General features: G+C 35.6%; 3 protein-coding genes across 4 annotated transcripts in view; all 3 read left to right on the top strand.

Annotated features, from left to right (window-relative positions):
• Nucleotides 1-8372, top strand: part of LOC105232993 (uncharacterized) — a 41042-nt gene extending 32670 nt beyond the window's left edge. The window contains exon 7 of the mRNA XM_049455535.1: nucleotides 6630-8372. Coding sequence (XP_049311492.1) covers nucleotides 6630-7940 — 1311 coding nt within the window. The 3' untranslated portion in view covers nucleotides 7941-8372. The remainder of the gene's footprint in view (nucleotides 1-6629) is intronic.
• The window catches only part of LOC105232989 (uncharacterized), a 41492-nt gene extending 24878 nt beyond the window's left edge, over nucleotides 1-16614 (top strand). The window contains exons 2-4 of the mRNA XM_049455573.1: nucleotides 10626-10914; nucleotides 10979-11004; nucleotides 15138-16614. Coding sequence (XP_049311530.1) covers nucleotides 15177-16472 — 1296 coding nt within the window. The 5' untranslated portion in view covers nucleotides 10626-10914; nucleotides 10979-11004; nucleotides 15138-15176 and the 3' untranslated portion in view covers nucleotides 16473-16614. The remainder of the gene's footprint in view (nucleotides 1-10625; nucleotides 10915-10978; nucleotides 11005-15137) is intronic.
• LOC105232994 (uncharacterized) lies at nucleotides 163-21949 on the top strand. 2 transcript variants are annotated; one of them, XM_049455552.1, is made up of 2 exons: nucleotides 163-420; nucleotides 495-2174. In XM_049455552.1, the coding sequence occupies exon 2, from the start codon at nucleotides 548-550 to the stop codon at nucleotides 1880-1882; it is 1335 nt and encodes a 444-aa protein (XP_049311509.1). In that variant the 5' UTR covers nucleotides 163-420; nucleotides 495-547; the 3' UTR covers nucleotides 1883-2174. The 2 variants fall into 2 exon arrangements, with proteins under 2 accessions (XP_049311509.1, XP_049311516.1); XM_049455559.1 differs by adding an exon at nucleotides 20846-21949 and having other exon boundaries at nucleotides 172-764.
• The last annotated feature ends 991 nt before the right edge of the window (nucleotides 21950-22940 follow it).

The following is a 22940-nucleotide window of genomic DNA, read 5'->3' as shown; positions in this document are numbered from 1 at the left end:
TTTATACGCTCCGGGTGACAAGGTTGGTGGAAGCGCGAAAACAAATCCGCGAATGGCGTGCAAATGTCATTGTCTACCTGCGCCAGCCACTTTATGCCTTTGTTCTAAATCTCGTTTAAGTGAGTGCGTAAAAAAGAAAGCTGCGCACTCTGAGGGTGATCAGGTTGGTGGGAGCGCGAAAATAAATCAGCGAATGAGTGATCAACGTTCTACCTGTGCCAGCCACTTGTTGCCAGCTTTTTGCTTTAAAAGCCGCAGCAGCAGTGCTCTAGATCGACAGTTTCGTTTCTTGAAACGATGAGAACACATTATCGTCAATCATAAAACGCTAGTGTACAAACCAAAAGTGATTTTAAAAAAGACAATCTTAAAACGTGAGTTTAGAAACCAAAAGTGATTTAAAAAAGACAATCTTAAAACGTGAGTTTAGAAACCAAAAGTGATTTAACAAAGACAATTATTAGAATCTCATACAACAGTTTGACTATTTGAAGTTTTAGCAACGGAGATCAAATTGAAAAATACGAATATCAAAAAAAAATTAGAAATGGAGAACATATGTAAGAAACCCCCGTTTTTAAACAGTGTTCCACAGCCCATGCAGATTAGCGCAATGAGGGAACACGTAATACAGTTCCCACAAGTATTGGAGAACGTTCTCAACCAAACCGCTCACAAGAAAGCGGAAAATAAAGAAATTTTCAATGAAGTTTCACATATGGTAAATGATTTTGAACGAAAATTGCTTAGAATAACTACAGAAGGTGAAGAACTTGTAGTAGTGCAGCAGTTACGCATGAATCTAGAAAGAATAATTAAAGAAAATATGAAGCTGAAAACGCAGCAGCCAGCATTTGTTGAGCCACTTGACTTGACAAAATCCTCGAATGAAAGAAAAAGTTTCCAATTACTGGGACGGGATACCCCAAACTTGTCACCAATAAGAACTGAAATGCCAGCTAGTGCTAGTGCAACAACGCTAACACCGGGACTTAGTCAAACACTTAATAGACTAGTTGAAATACCGTTGCAACCGCAACTACAGCAAGGAGGTTCAACACAAAGTACAACAACAACTGTACAGAAATGCGCAGTAAAACGCACACTGCCAGCACAAAGCAGTCCACATTCACACAATGAAAGCAATGATACTGTCGAAGATCAGCAACTAAAGAAAGTAAAGGTGAAGGAAATCGTACCAGTTGATATGAATGTGATTAAAGAGCGCCTCAACGAACGCACCATTGTTGTCGATGGTACCGAATTTGTAGTAATCGGAGCAAATAACAACAGAGTCCCGAGCAAATTTTTACTGGAACTTAATTGGAACAACACAGGCGCGGCAATAACACGAAAACTGTTAAGTCGTATATTCGATCATAAGACACTCGCTACGCATACGCTGACCGGCAAACCATCGCCGGCGTTTTTGAAAATGAACAAACCTGAGAAAGGGCAATTGGATCAGCTGATCGTACAAGATATAATCGAGTTTATGACAATTATGACAGATATGTCGGCTAAGGATGTGAAAACATCTATTACCACCAAATGTGCCGACGAGTGCAAGAAGCTGCGTCGCAGTCTTTCAAAAATAGCCCTTGCTCCACCAGAAGGCAATGTTACAATCAAACAAGAATCTATGTTTGCAGTTTCAGCTGCAAGAAATGTCATAAGCGTGCCGGAAGTTACGTCAACAGATTCGTATGAAAGAAATGTTGTAATACAACCGGAAGTTGTGTCTTCAGATTTAACCGAAAGGGATGTCATAAACGATTCGCAAGTTACGTCATCAGATTTAACCGAAAAAAATGTTATAACGCAAATAGAAGCTGTGTCTTTAGAACCATCCGAGAAAAATGTCATAACAACACGCTCATAAATGCAGAAAAAAAAGAAAATCCAACGATGTAATTGTTATTTGTTTTTTAATTTAAGTTAGCAAGTTAAGTACAGTGAGTTAACCAGTTTTAGAAAAAAAACACAAAAAAATGTAGGTGTTAAGCTGTTTTTATTTAAACTATTTATTATATTGAATTCATAATAATTGAAGAAAAAAGAAAAATCACAAAAAAAATTAAAATTAACTCAGAAAATTAAAACAAAAAAAAATTATTTGTAAGAATTGTAAATAAAAATTTCAAAGAAACCAAAAATAAGTGTCTTCTTTTATTGTACCAAAAATTTGAAAATAATGTTTGTAATGGGTTCGTATTCTGCCAGTCAAGAAAAACGTTTTGATAGTGCGCCATGTAGTCTACTTATAGTACAACTTTTTATATTTACCGCATATTACGAATGAAAACCGATCAATTCAGTTCGGGCTTCGGCTAATTTATAAACAGTCAAAGTAATTATTGGTGTTGCAGAGCTCAATAAAAAGTTTCAATTGTTGGTTTTTTGTAATTTAGATAGATTGACTGTAAGTCGCTTAGTTTCTTTAGCTGTCTTCGATTCACAAAGCGTTACTTTCCAGCGAGTCGAATAAATTATACCAGATGCTCAGAAAAACAGGCAGAAACAAGCGGATATGCCACTTTATTGAGAAATTCACATATTCTCTTCAACTAATTTAACTCGTTAGCCCTGTTGTTGCTTTTACAAACCATTTTTTTTTGACAAGAGAGTAGAAGCTAGCGGAGAAATGTCGATTCTAAAACCAACTAGTTTTGTAGTTAGGTAGTTGGTCCTTACCATATGCATATTGCCACAGTTACAATAATCAAGCTAGATGCTGAAAAATATTGTCTGTAATCCGCTAAATCGTCGAGTGTCTAAAGCAATCACGACGAACAACGACTTTCGAACCTTTAATGTATATGTCATCTTAGAATAGCTAGACCCAACTACTGATGAATTAAGCCTAGACTTTGAGCATGATCTTGCGATCAAATTAAATACTTCCAAAAGAACTTCTTGATTTTTTTTTTTTTTAATTTTCGAAATAATAATTTTGCTAATATTAAAAATTCTTGAATTTTAAATTGAACAGAAATTTTTATTTAGAGCTTTTCACAGGTTTATTGTTACAAAAAAGGAAAAAATACATAAATAATACTCCAAACTAAAATAACGCTAAGCACATGGCCATCATTTGGCCCTTTGTCTTACTGAGTTCTAACCAAATTAAGCCTCATTTAGCCACTGATTTAGTAAAAAAGTCAGATTCTCAGTTGCCCAATGTCTCTGTTGGAGCATTGGGAGCCATGGAATTTTTCCCGTCTCATATAGTTGATGACTGGGAATTCGTTTAGATAATATAATTCCAGCGTATCATCATCCTCTGTGGATGCTCTGCATTCCGCCGTCTCCTGTTTTTCCATTTTGTGACGGTGGGATAGCTGGACTCTGATAAATCCTAAAATTTGACTAAGCTCCCTTTTTGCCTAGAAGTAGGAGCTTTTTGATCTGTACACCATCAACATCATGTATTGGTTGTCGAGGATAATTCTACAGTCTTAATTGACGTAGTTTTCATTGCGTGCATAATCGGCCGTTGCACTCGTTTCAGTGGTTTTGCTGCGGAGAGGATGACAGTTCTTTAGAACCAATAGCTCATATGTGGTTGTAAACTCCACTTTGGGGCATCGACTCTTCTGTAATAGTTCAGAATTTGAAGGACTTCGGACGCCCTGCTCTAAATGTATTCCCTCCAGCTTAGGATACTATCTAGGATAGATAGATACATAGTTAGATAGAAAATAATTGATGCTTTGCATTGCGATCAATGGTCTATTGTCACTCTCCTATATCACATATGGCCACAAAGGTCTAGGACTCTAATTTCAGGAGTTTGCTGGGTACGACTGAAGTGTGATGAAACCTGGGGTCGGGAGCCTACTTCTACAAATTTCTGTGCAATCTAGAATCTAGTGTTCTGGAGTTTCCTGTTCCACATCGCAATACCGGGAGATTCCGCAATAGACTATGCCCATGTTGGACAAGTGTTTCCTGAGCTTGCAGTGTCCTCTATACAGCGCGACATGGAGACGGAATTTGTCTCAGGGGAGGTTGATCTGATCCCTAAACCTTGCAAGATTGGAGTAGCTTGGCATGGCAACTCCTGCTGCCCGCTGCCACAAACATTCTCTCTTCACTCCCCACAATCTGGGATGACTACGATATATTGAACAGATGTCGAGAGTAAAATAGTTCCACCTCTTAAGGAGGGTATATTAAATTTTGAGATTTTTGTTCATCTTGTGGCAGACAGATTTTTACGAACAGAGAGCAACGAGATCGCCTACATACTTTAAGGTCCCCCTTAACGAGGAGAATAATAATAATTCATTCATCATGGTGACCAAAAGTAAGGACTTCTCGTTTTTCTAAAGAACTTTTGATTATCCCAAACAAACCCAGGAAAGGTGGCCGCAACCGATATCTATTTGACGCTCTTTAATACTAGTTTTCATTGCTAAAGGCAACACGCGTTCTTTTAGTAAAAGCGATTAGTTGCTGGTATTCTTTGTGTGCTTTTAGAAAACTTTTCAAATTATATAAAATCTACTTGGAAACACGGCTTAGATATGCATATATTAAGATTTTTATTGGAAAGCTGTGATTTTCTTATTCAATACACTTAGCAATCTTCTGATATTATATTTACTATATATATACGTTTTGTGTTTTGATTTTGAAAATGCCTTTTTTTTGGCGATGATCTTTTCATTTTCGCTAAAGTTCTTAGAAAACTGGACAAAATCGTTAGCGGTCATCTTCGAGAAGATGTGGAACGCAGAAGGAATTTAAAACAAAATTTATGCAATATCGCCCACATGTGTCGATCTACCGCCATAGATACATATAATTAGATAGATATATATAATAAAAATAGATAAATAGACATGTATAATTACAATAGTTTCCAGTCATTTTTCGATTGTAATGTCAGTGGAGGTTGTTTCTTGCTAATTTTGGGTAGACAACCCAAAAATGATAGTAAAAATTTCTTAATACGTTGGATTTTTTTGTATTGTAGCCGCCAACGTGTGACCCCCCCTACTAAAATGATATAAATAGCTGTACGTGGTGGAACATTTTTGAGCTGAAATTCGTATTCAGTCCGAAATTTTGCCGTCAGATTTGTTGAGTAGTCTCATAACAGCTTTCATTACCGGCTTCAGTGAAGGCAAAGATATTCACCTTCCCGAGTCCTTGATAAAATGTGCAGTTATATTCTTTACAATACTATTAGAGGGCTAATCCCTTTCACTAATTAGGTATTTTAAACTATTGGACAAAACAACAAGCTACACAAAAATTACAAAGAAAATGAGTGACACCCCTTTGCACTGGCAACGTGTTTTGCATGATCTATTGTTTCGTAACAATAGCGAAACTAGCGAAGCTGAAAGGTTAGTAGACGGATTAAGCGCCAAAAGCAACGCGGTTTATGTCAACTTGTGCGCATACGCACAGAAACACATACTTGATGGTGGGGGTAGTTCCCGTGAAGGATACGCAGCGATGCTTGGCACGGCTGAAGTGAATTTCTAATATTCATAAATTTAGGTATCTTTTGAATATTTTCCCATAACAATGAACAGAAAATAACTGAAAAGGCAACGCCTACTTAAGTATTTACCGCTGCTCGTTTGAACGAGAATCTCTAAGTGAAGATGCATATTTTGAACGACTGAAATAACACGTTGAAATTACGGCTTCTTTGTATTCGTTATTTACGGTAGTTAATCTTAATTTGGAGTAACACTTGGAAGCTCGAAAGTGTTGCCGTTAGTGAGCATTCGTCACATAAGTGATTATTAGCGATTATAACCGCGGATACGTTGCTTAATTGATGTGGATCGAGAAATGTATGCTTTATAGTAATATATTTTCTTAACTTAAAAGCTATTTATTTCTAGCTTTTACTATATTTAATTACTAACCAAACTCTAAGTTTGCAATATTTCTCGCTGATTGATGTGGTGTAGAGTATTGGCATGCATAATTGTGTGGAATCTACTTATCAGAGACAACTTCAGATAAGACAACTAGAGAGCCTGATATTGCTGCTGATCGCCAAAAAGGTTGACAAACGTTTAATTCGTTTTTCAAAACCCAATTCAGCTGTTCATACTTTTATGAAAGTCATATGCATATTTGAACCAATTGTTCAAAGTACAGTTAGGAGCTCAGACTGATTGAGTGAACTTTATGTAACAATTGGTATATTGTATATATCGAATAACCCCAAAGAATTGGCAAAGTCACAATGTAACTTGCTAACCGAAAAATTAGGTGTGAGGTTACGGTATTTTTATAAGCTTTCATGGTTTTGTAAGCTTACATGCGATTTCAATGAATAATTCTCTTAGCTGCTTGTAAGATATCTTAAAATTTTCTATTGTAATCGATTAATTAGACACACTCTTTCCCATTAATTATTATGAAAGCTTTTTAGAAGCTTTCACAAATTTTCTACCCAATTTACTTTAAAAAGCTTACGTAAAGTAACTGATAATCTATCGGTTAAATATTTTTTGCGAAACGTTTAGAAAGTTTGTGAAAATTTTGACTTAAAAATTATGCAATACTATGGCCTGGTTCAATGTTAGCGCTTTTTCCTTGCTTAAGTTCCTATGAAACTACTTTTTGTGATACAGCTATCCTTTTTTCTGTTACAGATTTTGACAGTTCGACCTTTATTTTACGTACATACATACGCACACACTGACATGAATTCTAACAATAAACAACCGTCTTTGAACAACAAAGAGAATCTGGCGCCATCATTGCCGATTGGCTCGAACAGGAATCCCACTACTCACTGCAACTCACAAACTGGAGAAGTCGCCGACAATCAAGAGAAACCTTTAACAAACAAAAAGACCACTAATACTTCACATGAAAAAGAATCGTCAGAAGAATGTAAGACAGCAGATAGTGTGTTTAAAGTGCCACTGCCTCCCAAAAAGTTACTTTATAGAAAATATGTTCTCGAAGGCAAGGGGCGTGAGAATACCGAAAAGGCACTCGATTTGTCGAGAAATAGAAAGGCTGCACCCACCAGGCAAACTAGTCCATTACAGGGTTTGAAGACACCAAAAGCGTCGCCACAAAAAAATAAAACGCCAACTAATGTTACCACAACTAAGATTGGTAATCTGTCTGCGCAGCAACAAAAGCGGGATATTGGGGCACAAACTTCAACAGCGCATGCACAAAGACCGATCGTCATTGTTTCACCAACTCATCAAACACAAAAGCGTGCACCAGCAGCGCAAACCAATGCACCTTCCTTCAATCAGAGCAGAGCTAATGTCCATGAACAACAACTAAAGAAACTAAAGATGAATGGAAGCAATGAAAGATATATAAATTTGATCAGACGCCACTTCGACCAGTTTACCGTAGAGGACAGGGGAATTGAATTTGTAATAATAGGTGTAAACGGAACCCCTGTGTGGAAAGAATTTTTACTGGGACTAAATTGGTACAAGACAGGTTCGTCAATAACACGGAAACTATTATGTCATTTATTCGACCAGAAAACTCTTGCTACGCATACGTTGACCGGCAAGACATCGCCGGTGTTCTTAGATAAGTACAAAGCCGAAAGAAGGCAATTGGATCAATTGGTCGTAGACGACATAATCGAATTTATGGTGGTTATGAAAGATATGAAGGCCAGTGATGTGAAAGAAGTCATTAATAAAAAGTGCATGATCTTGGCTAAAATGTTCCTTCGCAATCTTTCAGCAAAACCTGTTGCACCACCGGAAGCAAATGTTGCAAGAAAACCAGAAACTGCAGTTTCATCTGAAAGAAATGTCATAAGCGTTCCGGAAGCTGCGTCTACAACTTCATGCGAAAGAAATGTTATAACGGAATCGGAAGCTGCGTCTTCAGATTCACGCGAGAGAAATGTTAGGATGGAACCGGAAACAGTGGAAGTTTCATCAGATTCTGATTCATCCGAAATAGCAGTTGTATGAAACCTATGGCATTTTTGAATCGACACGCACAAATTTTGATGCACGAAAAAGGGAATGAGGTGTTGACCATTAGATCATTTGACAACGTATATAACAATACGACTCTTGGAACCAAATATTACTATCTATTCAGTAAGCTATTTGAGATGAACTGCTTTAGGATAAAACATTAGGCTCTAACTTGCTGCGTACTAATATGAAGCTAACGACTGAGCCGCCGGAATGACGTAAATGTGATTTAAAAAACTCGAATTATTCTCTACGATCCTCCGCGAACCCCATAAGAAAAATGTTAATGACAAATATTTAATGCAACAATGACGCAATTTCCGATAGCCATAAAACATTTGACTCAAGTTATATTTAAAATAGCTGTAGATCTAGTAAAAAATAAAATAAAAAATTATTAGAATGTAAAAATTAATAAGTGCTTTTTTTAATTTTAAAAACTTATATTTTTTAAATTTTATTTTGTCAGTTAAAAAGATTATATTCGGTAAAGCACAATGTAATCTAGAACCAGAGACTTTTTTCTACTCACAACTTATTGCGCCTGAGAATCGGGCTCTTCAGTTCTAGCGTCAGTGCAGAAGTGTTCCTATAAGCTGATATACATTGCTGTTAGTTCTAAACTACTAGTGATGATTTCCGGCAATATATTTGGCTCAAAGCAGAAAATGTATCTTGAACTCATACATGACAGCTTTACGAGCTCAGCCAGAATTGTCACTAATCGTATTGTAGGAATGTATTGTCCACTCAAATGTAACGTACTGAACTTTCAAACATAACATAACATCGCTAAGCGAATAAGTCAAAGGTTAGTTTTGGTTGTCATTTGACCTTTCTACGATATATGTATGTAGTTAGGTCCAAAAAATGTTGCGCTTTAAAGTGATGGCGGAACTTGATAAATATGTTACTATATGATTTATTGAAAGGGTCTGAAGAGTTTAAGCACTTAACTGAAAAAAAAAACGAATAATATTCCTGTAGCCACTCGAAACGGTGACTTTGATTCCAACTAAAAGGTTTCAAAAAGAGAAGTCCTTAGCATGTAAAACATCAACGGCCATGACTACTTTGAAATGCAAGAGAGACCAGCTCGAACGTTCCCGACACTTTTTGTGTTTTTGGGCAACTTTGGAGGAATTTGGAAAGCCCGAAATCAACGTCTAAAGACATGGCTAGGAATTTATAAAAATTACGTCATAGAAAACATATTTTTTTGTCGAACCTCGTTTTTTCATTACGGCAGTTGGCAAGTGCATTATTTTTTTTAATACGATTTGCCTTCGGCTTCCAAAAAGATGCTGGTTTTGACGATTTTTTACTCGCTGTTTCTACATTTCTACTTTATTACGAAACTTCAAGCTCATCTCGCCTAATAAATGCTGGGTACTACTCGTATTCGTATCATTACCTATGGGAAGACCCAGCATTTATTATTGTAAGTATAATATTCGACTGAATTTTTCGACAATTTTTTAATTTAATTACGATTTAGAAACTTTTCGAAATCGCAATAAGCTTTAGATACCTTCGAATTTATATTCGTCCTCTTTTCAAGTTTTAATTATTAATCTAATCTGGAAGATGAGGTCTAGGTTTTCAATATTTTGCGCCAGTTCATGTGATGAAGGAGAATGGTATGCCACAATGTATGAGATTTATTAATTAAAGAGAGTTAGAGATAAGGTAATGCAAGGATATTCATATTTGAGCCAGAATATATTATACATTATGTGTGAGGTTAAGATTCTTTTATAAGCTTTCATGGCTTTGTAAGCTTTCGTGGCATTTCAATACATAATTCCATTCCCTGATTTTAAGATCTTCCCAAATTTCTAATACAACAAATATAATAGACGTGTTCTTCGACATTACGAGGTGTGTTCAAAAAGTATCGCGAATTTTGTGTTTTTTCAAAAATTATTTATTTATTCATGAATATCTATTTTGTCCCCTTCAAAGTAATCCCCATGAGATATTATACACTTGTGCCAACGGTTTTTCCAATCTTCGAAGCACTTCAAAAAATCATTTTTTTTTATCTTCTTCAGCTCCTCCTTCGATGCCGTCTTTATCTCGTCAAGAGAAGCGTAACGTCGTCCTTTCATGGGCCTCTTCAGTTTAGGGAACAAGAAAAAGTCACAGGGGGCCAGATCTGGGGAATATGGTGGCTGCGGCATCATTAGTGTGTTGTTTTTGGCCAAAAAGTCACGCACAAGCAACGATGTGTGTGAGCAAAGGCGTTGCCGTGGTGCAAAAGCCAATTTTCGTTCTTCCACAAACCCGGGCGTTTCTGGCGGATTGCTTCGCGCAAATTGCGCATAACTTGCAGCTAATATTCCTTATTGACCGTTCTTCCCTGTGGCAAGAACTCATGATGCACCACGCCCCTGCAATCGAAGAAAACTGTCAGTTACGATTCGCGATACTTTTTGAACACACCTCGTATATTTTGTTTCAAATCTTTTCCGAACTAAAAATATTTGTTTAGAAGCTTACACAAAAATGGTTTATGTCTCTTATGAGTGAATGAAGTAGTATTATAAAACTCCATATTCTGATTTCTTAAAATATTTTTAAAAGAAAAATATTAGAATAATTGTTGTATGTAAATTGTGTTTTAACATTTTCAGAACAGTTTCCAATAACACTCATTATATACATATTTTATAGCTCGCGAAGGACCAGTGCAAATTCCCTCTTCTTGTCGTTATTGCTCCATTTTTTGCATATACTAAAATCGCTCAAAACAGGAAAGAGGCAGCATTACATTTACTTTGCTAGCTTAGCAGTTTTATACCCTCAGGGTGATAAGCTTGGTGGGAGCGCGAAAGCAAAACAGCGAATGACTGATAAACGTTCTACCTGTGCCAGCCACTTGACGGCAGATTTTTGCATAAAAGCCCTTGCAGCAGATCGACAGTTTCGAGCGACGAACACACATCATCCGAAATCATAAAAGGTGAGTTTATAAGACAAATGTGATTTAAAAAAGACCATTCTTACTATATAATACAACATTTTAGCTGCTTGAAGATTTAGCAACAGATTTTTTTTTTTTTTTTTTTTTTTTATTGAATACATGTATTTGCAATCTATTCGTAGAACAATAAGCAAATTAGTTAACTATGGAAATTTGACTTGTATTATTGATCTCCAGTGAGGCCAATAATAATATACTTATGTATGTACATAGGTACATTTACAATTTGTTTAACTTAATTTTATATTAATTAACTTCTAAAGGGTAGATCTAGTACATGATGCCTTTTAAGTCGAGTGATTTCATTGGTTTCATCTAATAGCGTAATTGCCAGTAAGTTTTCATGATTACTAATTCTGCGTAAGTATGCCGTACTGAACCTTTTAATTTCATTTTTTATAAAAGGAATATTTAGATCCGAGTGTATGGCTTTATTCGTGATGTACCAAGGAGCATTTGTAATTAGTCTTAAAGTTTTAGACTGATATCTTTGCAATATTTCTATATTTGAAATCGAGGCTGTGCCCCAAAGCTGAATGCCATAAGTCCATATTGGCTTTAATAAAGCTTTATATAATAGGAGTTTAGTCTCGAGATATAGAGTTGATTTAGGTCCAAGTAGCCAATACAGTTTTTTAGTTTTCATTTTTAATTGTTTATTTTTGGCTTGAATATGAGATTTCCATGTTAGGCGCTTGTCCAAGTGCAAGCCTAAGTATTTGACGCTGTCAATTTTCGGAATCGTACTACCATATATGTGACAAGGAGGACAGTCTTTTCGCCTTAAAGTGAATAGCACATGTACAGATTTATTTGTATTGACCTTTATTTTCCAACGATCTAGCCAGGACTGTATCTCATTCAGTTGTTTCTGGACTAAGTTGGAAGCTTCAATTGGAGATGGATTTGTTGCCAGTATAGCAGTGTCGTCAGCATATGTAGCAATAAATACGTTTTCAGTTTGTGGCATGTCTGCAGTAAAAATTGTATAAAGGACTGGTCCGAGAACGCTTCCTTGAGGTACACCAGCTTTGATGTATGTTATGGTAGAGGTTTCATCATTTACTTTTACATAATATGATCTATTAGCGAGATACGACTTAATAATTAAATAAATTGGTGATGGGAAGATTTTTTTCATTTTATATAACAGACCATGGTGCCAAACTTTATCGAATGCTTGTTGTATATCCAAAAACACAGCAGAACAATATTCTTTTCTTTCAAAAGAGTCAACAACGAAATTTATAACTCGATGGCATTGTTCAGGTGTGCCATGATGTCGGCGAAAACCAAATTGGTGTTCAGGTATTATGTTATTTTCTTTGAGTATTGGCGAAATTCTACGTAAGAATATTCTCTCAAATATTTTTGAGAACAGCGTCAGTAGACTGATAGGTCTATACGAGGTTATCTCGTTTTCTGGTTTGTTGGGCTTGGGAACCATCACAATTTCTGCACATTTCCACTGCGTAGGGAAATGGCTTAATCTTAGAATTGAATTATATATTAGTGTCAAAAACATAATACCTTTTTTTGGTAGACACTTAGCTATTTTAGCATCGATTTTGTCATATCCTGGAGATTTATTTTTGTCAAGCTTTTCGATTTCACTACAAATTTCTGCAGGTGTTATATGTTTGATTGGCATTGACAATTGACATGGGGCATCAAGAAATTGAAGAACATCGGAATCGTTACCATTATTAATTGTAATAGGTGTAAAGGTTATTTCTAAATGTTTCGCATATGCATCTGCCTTGCTCTTGTCAGATCTACACCATGCATCATTGCAGTCCTTTATTGGCACATTTCTCTTTTTTGGGGCGTTTCAGGTACTTCGTAGCTTTCCATATTTTGTAGTCATCGTTACTATTGTCATTTAGATTTTCAATATAATCTGAGATTGATTTATTTCTAAATTCTTTAAGTTTATCTTTAAGTTCACCTGTAGCCTTATTTAGTATAGTCTTGTCTGCTGGGCTTCTAGTATTTTGCCATTTTTTTCGTAATTTTCTCTTTTGTTGAATTAATGCTCTGATATCTGCAGACACATGCACACAGGCACGACGTCTAGGTGTAAAGTTTGCACTATTTTCGATTATAGATGCAGCAACTGCTTGATGAATTAACGACGTAAATGTTTCAACTGCATTGTCCAGTTCTATTGAGCTTTTGATTGAGGTATTAAGTTCCACATTGTCTGTTATCTGGTCTTGAAAGATATTGATTTGGTTTTTATTATTTAATCCAATATACTTCCGTTGCTTTGTATCAATAAGAGTGCTATAACTGATAATAACTGGCGAGTGGTCTGAGCTTAGTTCTTCAGAACTGACAATGTCAAGCAGTGGAGTTTGAATGCCTTTATATACAGCAAAATCTAGCAGATCAGGGATTTTACGTGGATCACTTGGCCAGTAAGTAGGCTCACCAGTAGATAAAGTTTTAAAATTATTCTTTGTAATGCACTTATAAAGTTCTCTACCTTTTGGGTTAGGGATACGTGAGCCCCACCAGGGATGTTTAGCGTTATAATCACCTCCCACAAGGAATCTATTGCCCAGGGAATTAAAAAAGTTTTCGTATTCCGGAGTTGTGATGCTATGTCTTGGCGGTGAATACAAAGCATAAATATGTAAGTCAATATTATTGCAATTTAGTTTGATCCCTGCAGCTTGTATTGACAATGTTTGTGTTGGTTCAAGTATATCATACTTGATATTTGATTTAACCAAAACAGCACAGCCGGCGTGAGCCCTGTTACTAGGGTGATTAGTGGCGATTAGGTCATAGTTTCTTATATTAAAAAAGGTTTTGTCTGTGAAATGGGTTTCTGAAATCAACATTATATCAATGAAGTTGTCTTTTAAAAATATTTCAGTTTCCTGTGTATGACGGGATAAACCATTGGCATTCCATATTGCTATTCTTAAGTCTGCTTGCATAGTTTATCGATAAGTAGTGACATCATATTAAGAAGTGTGTTTGTTAATTCAATTTGTTTAGAGAGTAAACGCTCAATATTTTCTATTGATTTTTGTTCATTTACCTCATTGCTGTTGTCTTTACCTGTTAAAATGCTAGCGTATGACTGCTTGTTGTTGATTACAGTATTTGTGTTATTATTAGTGTTTTGCGATCTCATGTTTACACTCTCTTTCGTACGGTTGGAAAATATAGGCTTCTTTCCAGTGAGTTGCTGATAAACTATGCAGCCTTTGTAATTCGCGGTGTGGTGTTGTTGGCAATGAGCACATGTTGGTAAAGTGTCTTTTGGTTTTGTGCATTCTGCGGTTGGATGCATTAGTCCACATTTTACGCATTTATAGGGTTTTCTACAATACGTTTTGGTATGTCCAAATTCTTGGCATCGATGGCATTGAACCATGTCACTTGTTTGCCTAGGGGGCTCTACTTTAATATTTGCATTATTCAAATGTTTTAACTCATAGATGTCTTTGTTGTTGGTACTTGGCTCCAAGTCAACAAAAAACATTGACAAAGGTTGTTTTGTTACTCTACTCTTAACATTAAATACATTTCTGACTTTATGTCCTAATAGAGTAATGTCATTTTTTATATCATCAGTAGGAGTTGACCAGTGTAATCCCTTTAGTACTATTCTATATGACCGTTCCTGTTTGGGCTGATATGTATGATAACTTATCTTCCCTGCTTCTAGTAGTTGTACAATTTTTCTATATGAATCTATGTTATTTATAAATAGTCTAACTTGTCCATCTTTTGACGATTTATAACTAAAATCTTTTCTAGAAATCAAAGTTGAAATAGAGGTTATCATTTCACTTATGTTAACTACTCCAGGTATAATCAACGGTGGTGGCTTTGGAATATTCGGCATTGTTGCTTCATTCGCTTCGATATTATTGTTCTCGCCAGCCTCTCGTTCATCATTGTCGTCGTCACTCAAAAGATCGTATCGGTTTGGGTGTATAATTACTTGTTTTCTGTGGACATACAAGCTAGGGGACTCTTTGTTGGCACGCTTTCCATTTTTGTTTGTAACACTTTGCCATTTGAAGAGAGTACTCTCACCTTCTGCATTCATTTCGCGACTTTACAATTGTTGGATGTTATTAACAAATCGATTTTGCTACACTTTGATATTTAGATCTCCACTAAACACGTGACACGTCTGTTCACTAGCACATTCAGAAAGAGACTTGAGCAACAGATTTAAATTCAAAAAATACGAATATTAAGAAAAGGACTTAAAAATGGGTAGCACATTTAACCACACCGAGTTTCCTAAGGATCTAACGCGGCCATTGTTGACTAGCTCGATGAGAAACCACGTAGTACACTTCCCACAAGTTGCGGAGAACATTAACAACCAAGCCACTCACAACCGATCCACTCACACTCAAGATGAAAAAAATAAGCTTCCCAATACATTGTCGCAAATAATGGATGATTTTAGAGGCAAAGTGCTTAACAAAATTTCATTAAAAAAAGAACTTATAGCAGTGCGGCAGTTACGCAAGAATCTGGAAAGATTAACTAAAGAAAATATGAACTCGAAAACACAGCAGCTAGCACTTCAAAAAACACTCGATTTGACAAAATCCTCCAATGAAAGGAAAGCTAATCAATTACTAGGACGGGAGACCCCGAAGGTGTCGCCAATAAAATATGAAATGCCAACTGGTGGTAGTGCAACAACACTAACACCGGGACTTAGTCGAGCACATAATAGACTAGTTGAAATACCGTTGCAACCGCAACCACAGCAAGGTGGTTCAACACAAACTACAACAACAACTGCACAGATTTGCGCAGGAAAACGCGCACTGCCAGCGCAAAGCAATCCACCTTCATTCAATCCGAGCAGTGATAATGTCGAAGAGCAACAACAAAAGAAAATAAAGGTGAATATGTATGTGATTAAAGAGCGCCTCGACGAACGCACCATAGTTGTCGATGGTACCGAATTAGTAGTAATCGGAGCAAATAACACCAGCGTGTTGAAGGAATTTTTACTGGAACTAAATTGGAACAACACAGGGCCGGCAATAACACGGAAACTGTTAAGTCGTATATTCGGACATAAGATACTCGCTACGCACACGTTGACCGGCAGGCCTTCGCCGGCGTTTGTGAATATGAACAAACCCGAAAAAGGCAAATTGAATCAGCTGATCGTACAAGATATAATCGAGTTTATGACGATTGTGACAGATATGTCCGCCCGGGATGTGAAAGCATCCATTGCGTCGAAATGTGCAGACGAGTGCAAGAAGCGACGGCACCGTCTTTCAATAATAGCCCTTGCCCCACCAGAAGAAAATATTACAATCAGACAAGAACCTATGTTTGCAGTTTCAGCTGCAAGAAGTGTCATACGCTTTGCGGGAGTTACAACATCAGATTCGTATGAAAGAAATGTTATAACGCAACCAGAAGCTGAACATTTAGATTTGACCGAAAGAAATGTTGTGATGGAATGGGAAGCTGCGTCTTCAGATTTGACCGAAAGAAATGTTGTGATGGAACCGGAATATATGGAAATTTGAGATCAACACGCACACAAATTCAGACACAAACGGAAGAAAAACCAAACCATGTTTCCGTTATTTGTTTTTTATTTGAAGTTAGCAAGTTAAGTTCAGTGAGTTAACCAGTTTTAGAAAAAACTCCAAAAAAAAAATAAATAGGTTAAGCCCTTTATATTTAAACTATTTATTATATCAATTCATATCAATTGAAGCAAAAAAGAAAAGTAAAAAAAATTAAAATAAAGGCAAAAGAAAAACAAAAAAAATTAGTTTTAGGAAATGTAAATAAAAACTTCATAGAAATCAAAAATATGTGTCCTCATTTATTATACCAAAAATTTAAAAAATTTATCGTAATGGTGTTGTATACTATTAGTCAAGGAAATGGTTGTTTTTATACCTTGAACAGGGTATACTAAGTTTGCCACAAAGTTTGTAACACCCAGAAGGAAGCATCGGAGACCCTATAAAGCACGATCGGAATCAAGTTCTTGTATGGAAAACGTTCACATTTAACAAAATATATTCACGAAATTTGGTATAGATTATTTTCTTAGATAACAATGTAATCTCCGAAGAAATTGTTCAGATCGGATAACTATAGCATATAGCTGCCATACAAACTGAATGATCGAAATCAAATTCTTGTATGGAGAACATTCGCCTTTGACGTAGTATCTTCACAAAATTTGACATGGATTACTACTTAAGGTAATAATATAATCTCCGAAGAAATTGTTCAGATCGGTTAACTATAGCATATAGCTACCATAGCATATTCTGGTATGGAAAACTTTCGCATTTGTCAATGTATCTTCACAAAAGTTGGCACAGGTTATTTTCTAAGATAATAATAAAATTCACCTGTGAAGGGTATACTAGCTTCGGTGCAGCCGAAGTTAACGTTTTTTCTTGTTTTATTCTTATTTCATCCTTTATTAACTCTAAACATTTGTTTGTTCTGAAAGCTTGTTTTAGAAGTGTTCCGAATTTATTTATGTAATAAAAAGTATAGATGAAACAACTATTAGGGAAAAAGTGAATTGAGTTCTTTAAAAATCTAACTTATAATAAACGAGTAAAGAAGAACCAAGTTCAAGTATAATCAAAAATGTCTTACTCTTTCAATTTGCAAGGATTAAAGCGTGGGACGTACCTTCAGGAACATAAGGCTATTTAGGGTCTAGGGCGAGTTTTTGCTCGACTTTGTTATTTCTAAACACAAACATCGTTATAAGAAAAACACGCTGTTCTTTTATTAAGTCAGCTCACATATTGGCCGCTATATGCGGTACAAAGTCAGTCGGAAATTTGAAAATCTGAATATTCGATATATGGGTAGTAAGGGAAGTATTGACTACTATCATGAAAGGATAATCTCTAAGTTTCAATTATAAATCCGAAACATTGAACAATATTTTATATATATAAAATTATGCGACCAAATATTATAAAAACAATAGTCTCTAACTTGCTGCGTACTAACATAAAGCAGCCGTTAGCCGCCGAAACGACGTAAATGTGATTTAAAAATTTCGAATTATTTATTCTATGGGGTTCTCCCAAATCCACATAAGATAAACGTTATCGACGAATATATATTGCAAGAATTGCAAAGTTGCGGGCAGTAAAAACATATTTGACTTGAGTTATAACTAATAATATAGACCTTTAAGAAATCTGTAACTCTACATATTAAGAAAGAACAAACTTCTAGAGTGAATTACTTAATAATTGTCTTAATTTATTGCACCTAATATTAGAAATGTGGAATTTTTAAATTTTTTTTCGACGGGTGTGCAATTTTATTTTATCAGTTAAGAAGAAAATTTCTTGGATATTTAAATATGAGAATATATGATTGCTTTTAACAAATATTACATTATTTGATATACAGAAGTTGAAAAATATGTTAATACCTCTCACTAATAAATAAATAAATTTGCATATTATTTTAAACGTAGAACATAAAAGCAAAGTACGAAGGAACACAAAGAAAGTGCGTGACACCCTTTTGCACTGGCAACTAGTCTTGTATGATCTATTGTTTCACAACAATAACAAGTATAGCGAAGCTGAAAGGTTAGTAGACAAACTAAACCTTAAAGGCAGCGCTGCTTATGTCAGCTTGTGCACACAAACACATACTTGATGGTGCAGGTACTTTCCGTGAAGGATACGCAGCGATGCCTGGCACGGGTGTAGTGAATTTCTAATTTTCATAAATTTACAGATCTTTTGAATAATTTCACATAACAAATGAAAAGGCAACACCTACTTAAGTATTCACCGATGTTCGTTTGAATGAGGAATCTCTAAGCGAAAGTGCATTTTGATGACTAAAATAACACGGTAAAATTGTGAAGTTATTACAATCTTTGTTTATGCTAATTGATCTTAACTGATGGTGCTAGGAATAGACATCGGTCACATAATCGATTGTTAGTGATTATATTTGAAGATACAGTGTTTTACTTGATCTGGATTGAGAGCTGGATTTTGGTTATAGATTAATTATATATCGCGATCATTAAGAAACATCCAAACCAAAACTGCCTACCAAAGAACTATATATCTCATGTTCCTTGACCTCAAGTTTCTTAATAAAGCTCGGGAGTTCTTTCATTTTATTATAATTTGGTCTGGTGAAGGCGGCAATGGGTATCGCATTCTTAACATGTCACCTATTATCAATTCCCAAAAATGCTGGAACTAATAACACAGAAAATAAAGCACATCTGGGAGATGTGATCTAGAATTTCAATACTTTGCATCAATTAGTGCAATAAAGAAGATTGCTATGCCACATTGTATGAGATTTATTAATCAAATAGAGTTAGAAATAAGGCAATAAAAGGAGCTACTACCTATGAGGCTCCATAAAAAGTGTGTTAGAAATTTAATTTTTATTTGAAAATCAAACAACTCCTCACTTTTTTACATCATTTCATAGTCATATTTGATCCAGATTTGATAGCACATCTTAAAAGTTTAGTAAGAAACAATCAGTCTCAGCGAATTTTGAACAACAATTAGAATGTCTATTGAGAAAGTCCGAATCTGACACGCTGCGTAAACTGGAAAAATTCAAAGTTCAGAATGCAAGAAAAGATGATAAACTGAAATATTATGTGAGGTTAAGATTCTTTTATAAGCTTTCATAGTTTTTTGAGATTTCAATACATAATTTTATTTGCTGATTTTAAGATCTCTTCATTTTCTAATACAACAAATTTAATAGACACGTTCTTTGATATTATATTCTGTTTCAAATCTTTTGTGGACTAAAAATATTTGTTCTGAAAAATTTTTAAGAAGCTTTTATAAAAATGTCTAAAGTCTCCTATGAGTGAATGTGCAACGAATGTATATAAGGTTAGCAAAACTATATATTCTGAACACTTAAAATATTTTCATAATAAATATATTAGAAACGGCTTTGTCTGTAAAGTGTGTGTTGGAAGTGATCTTGTTTTCAAGACAGTTCCAAATAACACTCATTAGATACATAGGTAGATACTTACATTGCCTGAAATAGCATTATGAAATATTTTATAGCTCGCGAAGATCCATTGATATTTCTCAATATTGCCGTAATGCTTAATATTGTTGGCATATACTAAAATTACTCAAAATCGGAAAGAGACAGCAAACTATTTACTTTGGTAGCTTAGCAGTTTTATACGCTCCGGGTGACAAGGTTAGTATAAGCGCGAAAACAAATCCGCGAATGGCGTGCAAATGTCATTGTCTACCTGCGCCAGCCACTTTATGCCTTTGTTCTAAATCTCGTTTAAGTGAGTGCGTAAAAAAGAAAGCTGCGCACTCTGAGGGTGATCAGGTTGGTGGGAGCGCGAAAATAAATCAGCGACTGAGTGAACAACGTTCTACCTGTGCTAGCCACTTGATGCCAGCTTTTTGCTTTAAAAGCCGCAGCAGCAGTGCTCTAGATCGACAGTTTCGTTTCTTGAAACGATGAGAACACATTATCGTCAATCATAAAACGCTAGTGTACAAACCAAAAGTGATTGAAAAAAGACAATCCTAAAACGTGAGTTTATAAACCAAAAGTGAAAAAGACAATTATTAGAATCTCATATAACAGTTTGAAGTTTTAGCAACGGAGATCAAATTGAAAAATACGAATATCAAAAAAAAAAATAAATAAATATATATGGATAACATATGTAAGAAACCCCCGTTTTTAAACAGTGTTCCACAGCCCATGCAGATTAGCGCAATGAGGGAACACGTAATACAGTTCCCACAAGTATTGGAGAACATTCTCAACCAAACCGCTCACAACAAAGCGGAGAATAAAGAAATTTTCAATGAAGTGTCACATATGGTGGATGATTTTGAACGAAAATTGCGTACCATAAATACAGAAGATGAAGAACTTGTAGTAGTGCAGCAGTTACGCATGAATCTAGAAAGATTAACTAAAGAAAATATGAAGCTGAAAATGCAGAAGCCAGCATTTGTTGAGCCACTTGACTTGACAAAATCCTCCAATGAAAAGAAAAGTTGCCAATTACTGGGACGGGAGACCCCAAACTTGTCACCAATAAGAACTGAAATGCCAACTGGTGCTAGTGCAACAACGCTAACACCGGGACTTAGTCAAACACTTAATAGACTAGTTGAAATACCGTTGCAACCGCAACTACAGCAAGGTGGTTCAACGCAAAGTACAACAACAACTGTACAGAAATGCGCAGTAAAACGCACACTGCCAGCACAAAGCAGTCCACGTTCACACAGTGAGAGCAGTGATACTGTCGAAGATCAGCAACTAAAGAAAGTAAAGGTGAAGGAAATCGTACCAGTTGATATGAATGTGATTAAAGAGCGCCTCAACGAACGCACCATTGTTGTCGATGGTACCGAATTTGTAGTAATCGGAGCAAATAACACCAGAGTCATAAAGAAATTTTTACTGGAACTTAATTGGAACAACACAGGCGCGGCAATAACACGAAAACTGTTAAGTCGTATATTCGATCATAAGACACTCGCTACGCACACGTTGACTGGCAAGCCTTCGCCGGCGTTTTTGAAAATGAACAAACCCGAGAAAGGGCAATTGGATCAGCTGATCGTACAAGATATAATCGAGTTTATGACAATTATGACAGATATGTCGGCTAAGGATGTAAAAACATCTATTACCACCAAATGTGCCGACGAGTGCAAGAAGCTGCGTCGCAGTCTTTCAAAAATAGCCCTTGCTCCACCAGAAGCAAATGTTGCAATCAAACAAGAACCTATGTTTGCAGTTTCAGCTGCAAGAAAGGTCATAAGCGTTCCGGAAGTTACGTCAACAGATGCGTATGAAAGAAATGTTGTAATGCAACCGGAAGTTGTGTCTTCAGATTTAACCGAAAGGGATGTCATAAACGATCCGCAAGTTACGTCATCAGATTTAACCGAAAGAAATGTTATAACGCAAACAGAAGCTGTGTCTTGAGAACCATCCGAGAAAAATGTCATAATGGAATCTGAATTTATTGCACTTTGAAACCAACACGCTCATAAATTCAGAAAAAAAAAGAAAATCAAACAATGTTATTTGTTATTTGTTATTTTAATTTAAGTTAGCAAGTTAAGTTCAGTGAGTTAACCAGTTTTAGAAAAAACTCAAAAAAAAAATTTAGGTTAAGCTGTTTTTATTTAAACTATTTATTATAGTGAATTCATAATAATTGAAGCAAAAAATAAAAATCACAAAAAAAAATTAAAATTAACTCAGAAAAGTAAAACAAAAAAAATTATTTGTAAGAGTTGTAAATAAAATTTCAAAGAAACCAAAAATAAGTGTCCTCATTTATTATACCAAAAATTTGAAAATTATGTTTGTAATGGGTTTGTATTCTGCCAGTCAAGAAAAACGTTTTGATAGTGCGCCATGTAGTCTACTTATAGTACAACTTTTTATATTTACCGCATATGACGAATGAAAGCCGAGCTATGCAGCTTCGGCTAATTTATAAACAGTCAAAGTAATTATTGGTGTTGCAGAGCTCAATAAAAAGTTTCAATTGTTGGTTTTTTGTAATTTAGATAGATTGACTGTAAGTCGCTTAGTTTCTGTAGCTGTCTTCGATTCACAAGGCGTTGCTCTCCAGCGAGTCGAACAAATTATACCAGATGCTCAGAAAAACAGGCAGAAAAAAGCGGTACTTTATTGAGAAATTCACATATTCTCTTTTACGAATTTAACTCGTTAGCCCTGTTGTTGCTTTTACATGCAATTTTTTTAACAAGAGAGCAGAAGCTAGCGGAGAAATGTCGATTCGAAAACCAACTAGTTTTGTAGTTAGATAGTTGGTCCTTACCATATGCATATTGCCACAGTTACAGTAATCAAACTAGATGCTGAAAAATATTGCCTGGAATACTCCAAGTCATCGAGTGCCTAAAGCAATCACGACGAACATCGAGTTTCGAAACTTTCATGTAAAGAGTGTCATCTTAGTATAGCTA

This window comes from Bactrocera dorsalis, chromosome 1 (assembly GCF_023373825.1).
Source record: "Bactrocera dorsalis isolate Fly_Bdor chromosome 1, ASM2337382v1, whole genome shotgun sequence".
Taxonomy (NCBI): domain Eukaryota; kingdom Metazoa; phylum Arthropoda; class Insecta; order Diptera; family Tephritidae; genus Bactrocera; species Bactrocera dorsalis.
This window is presented reverse-complemented; position numbering and strand designations above follow the sequence as displayed.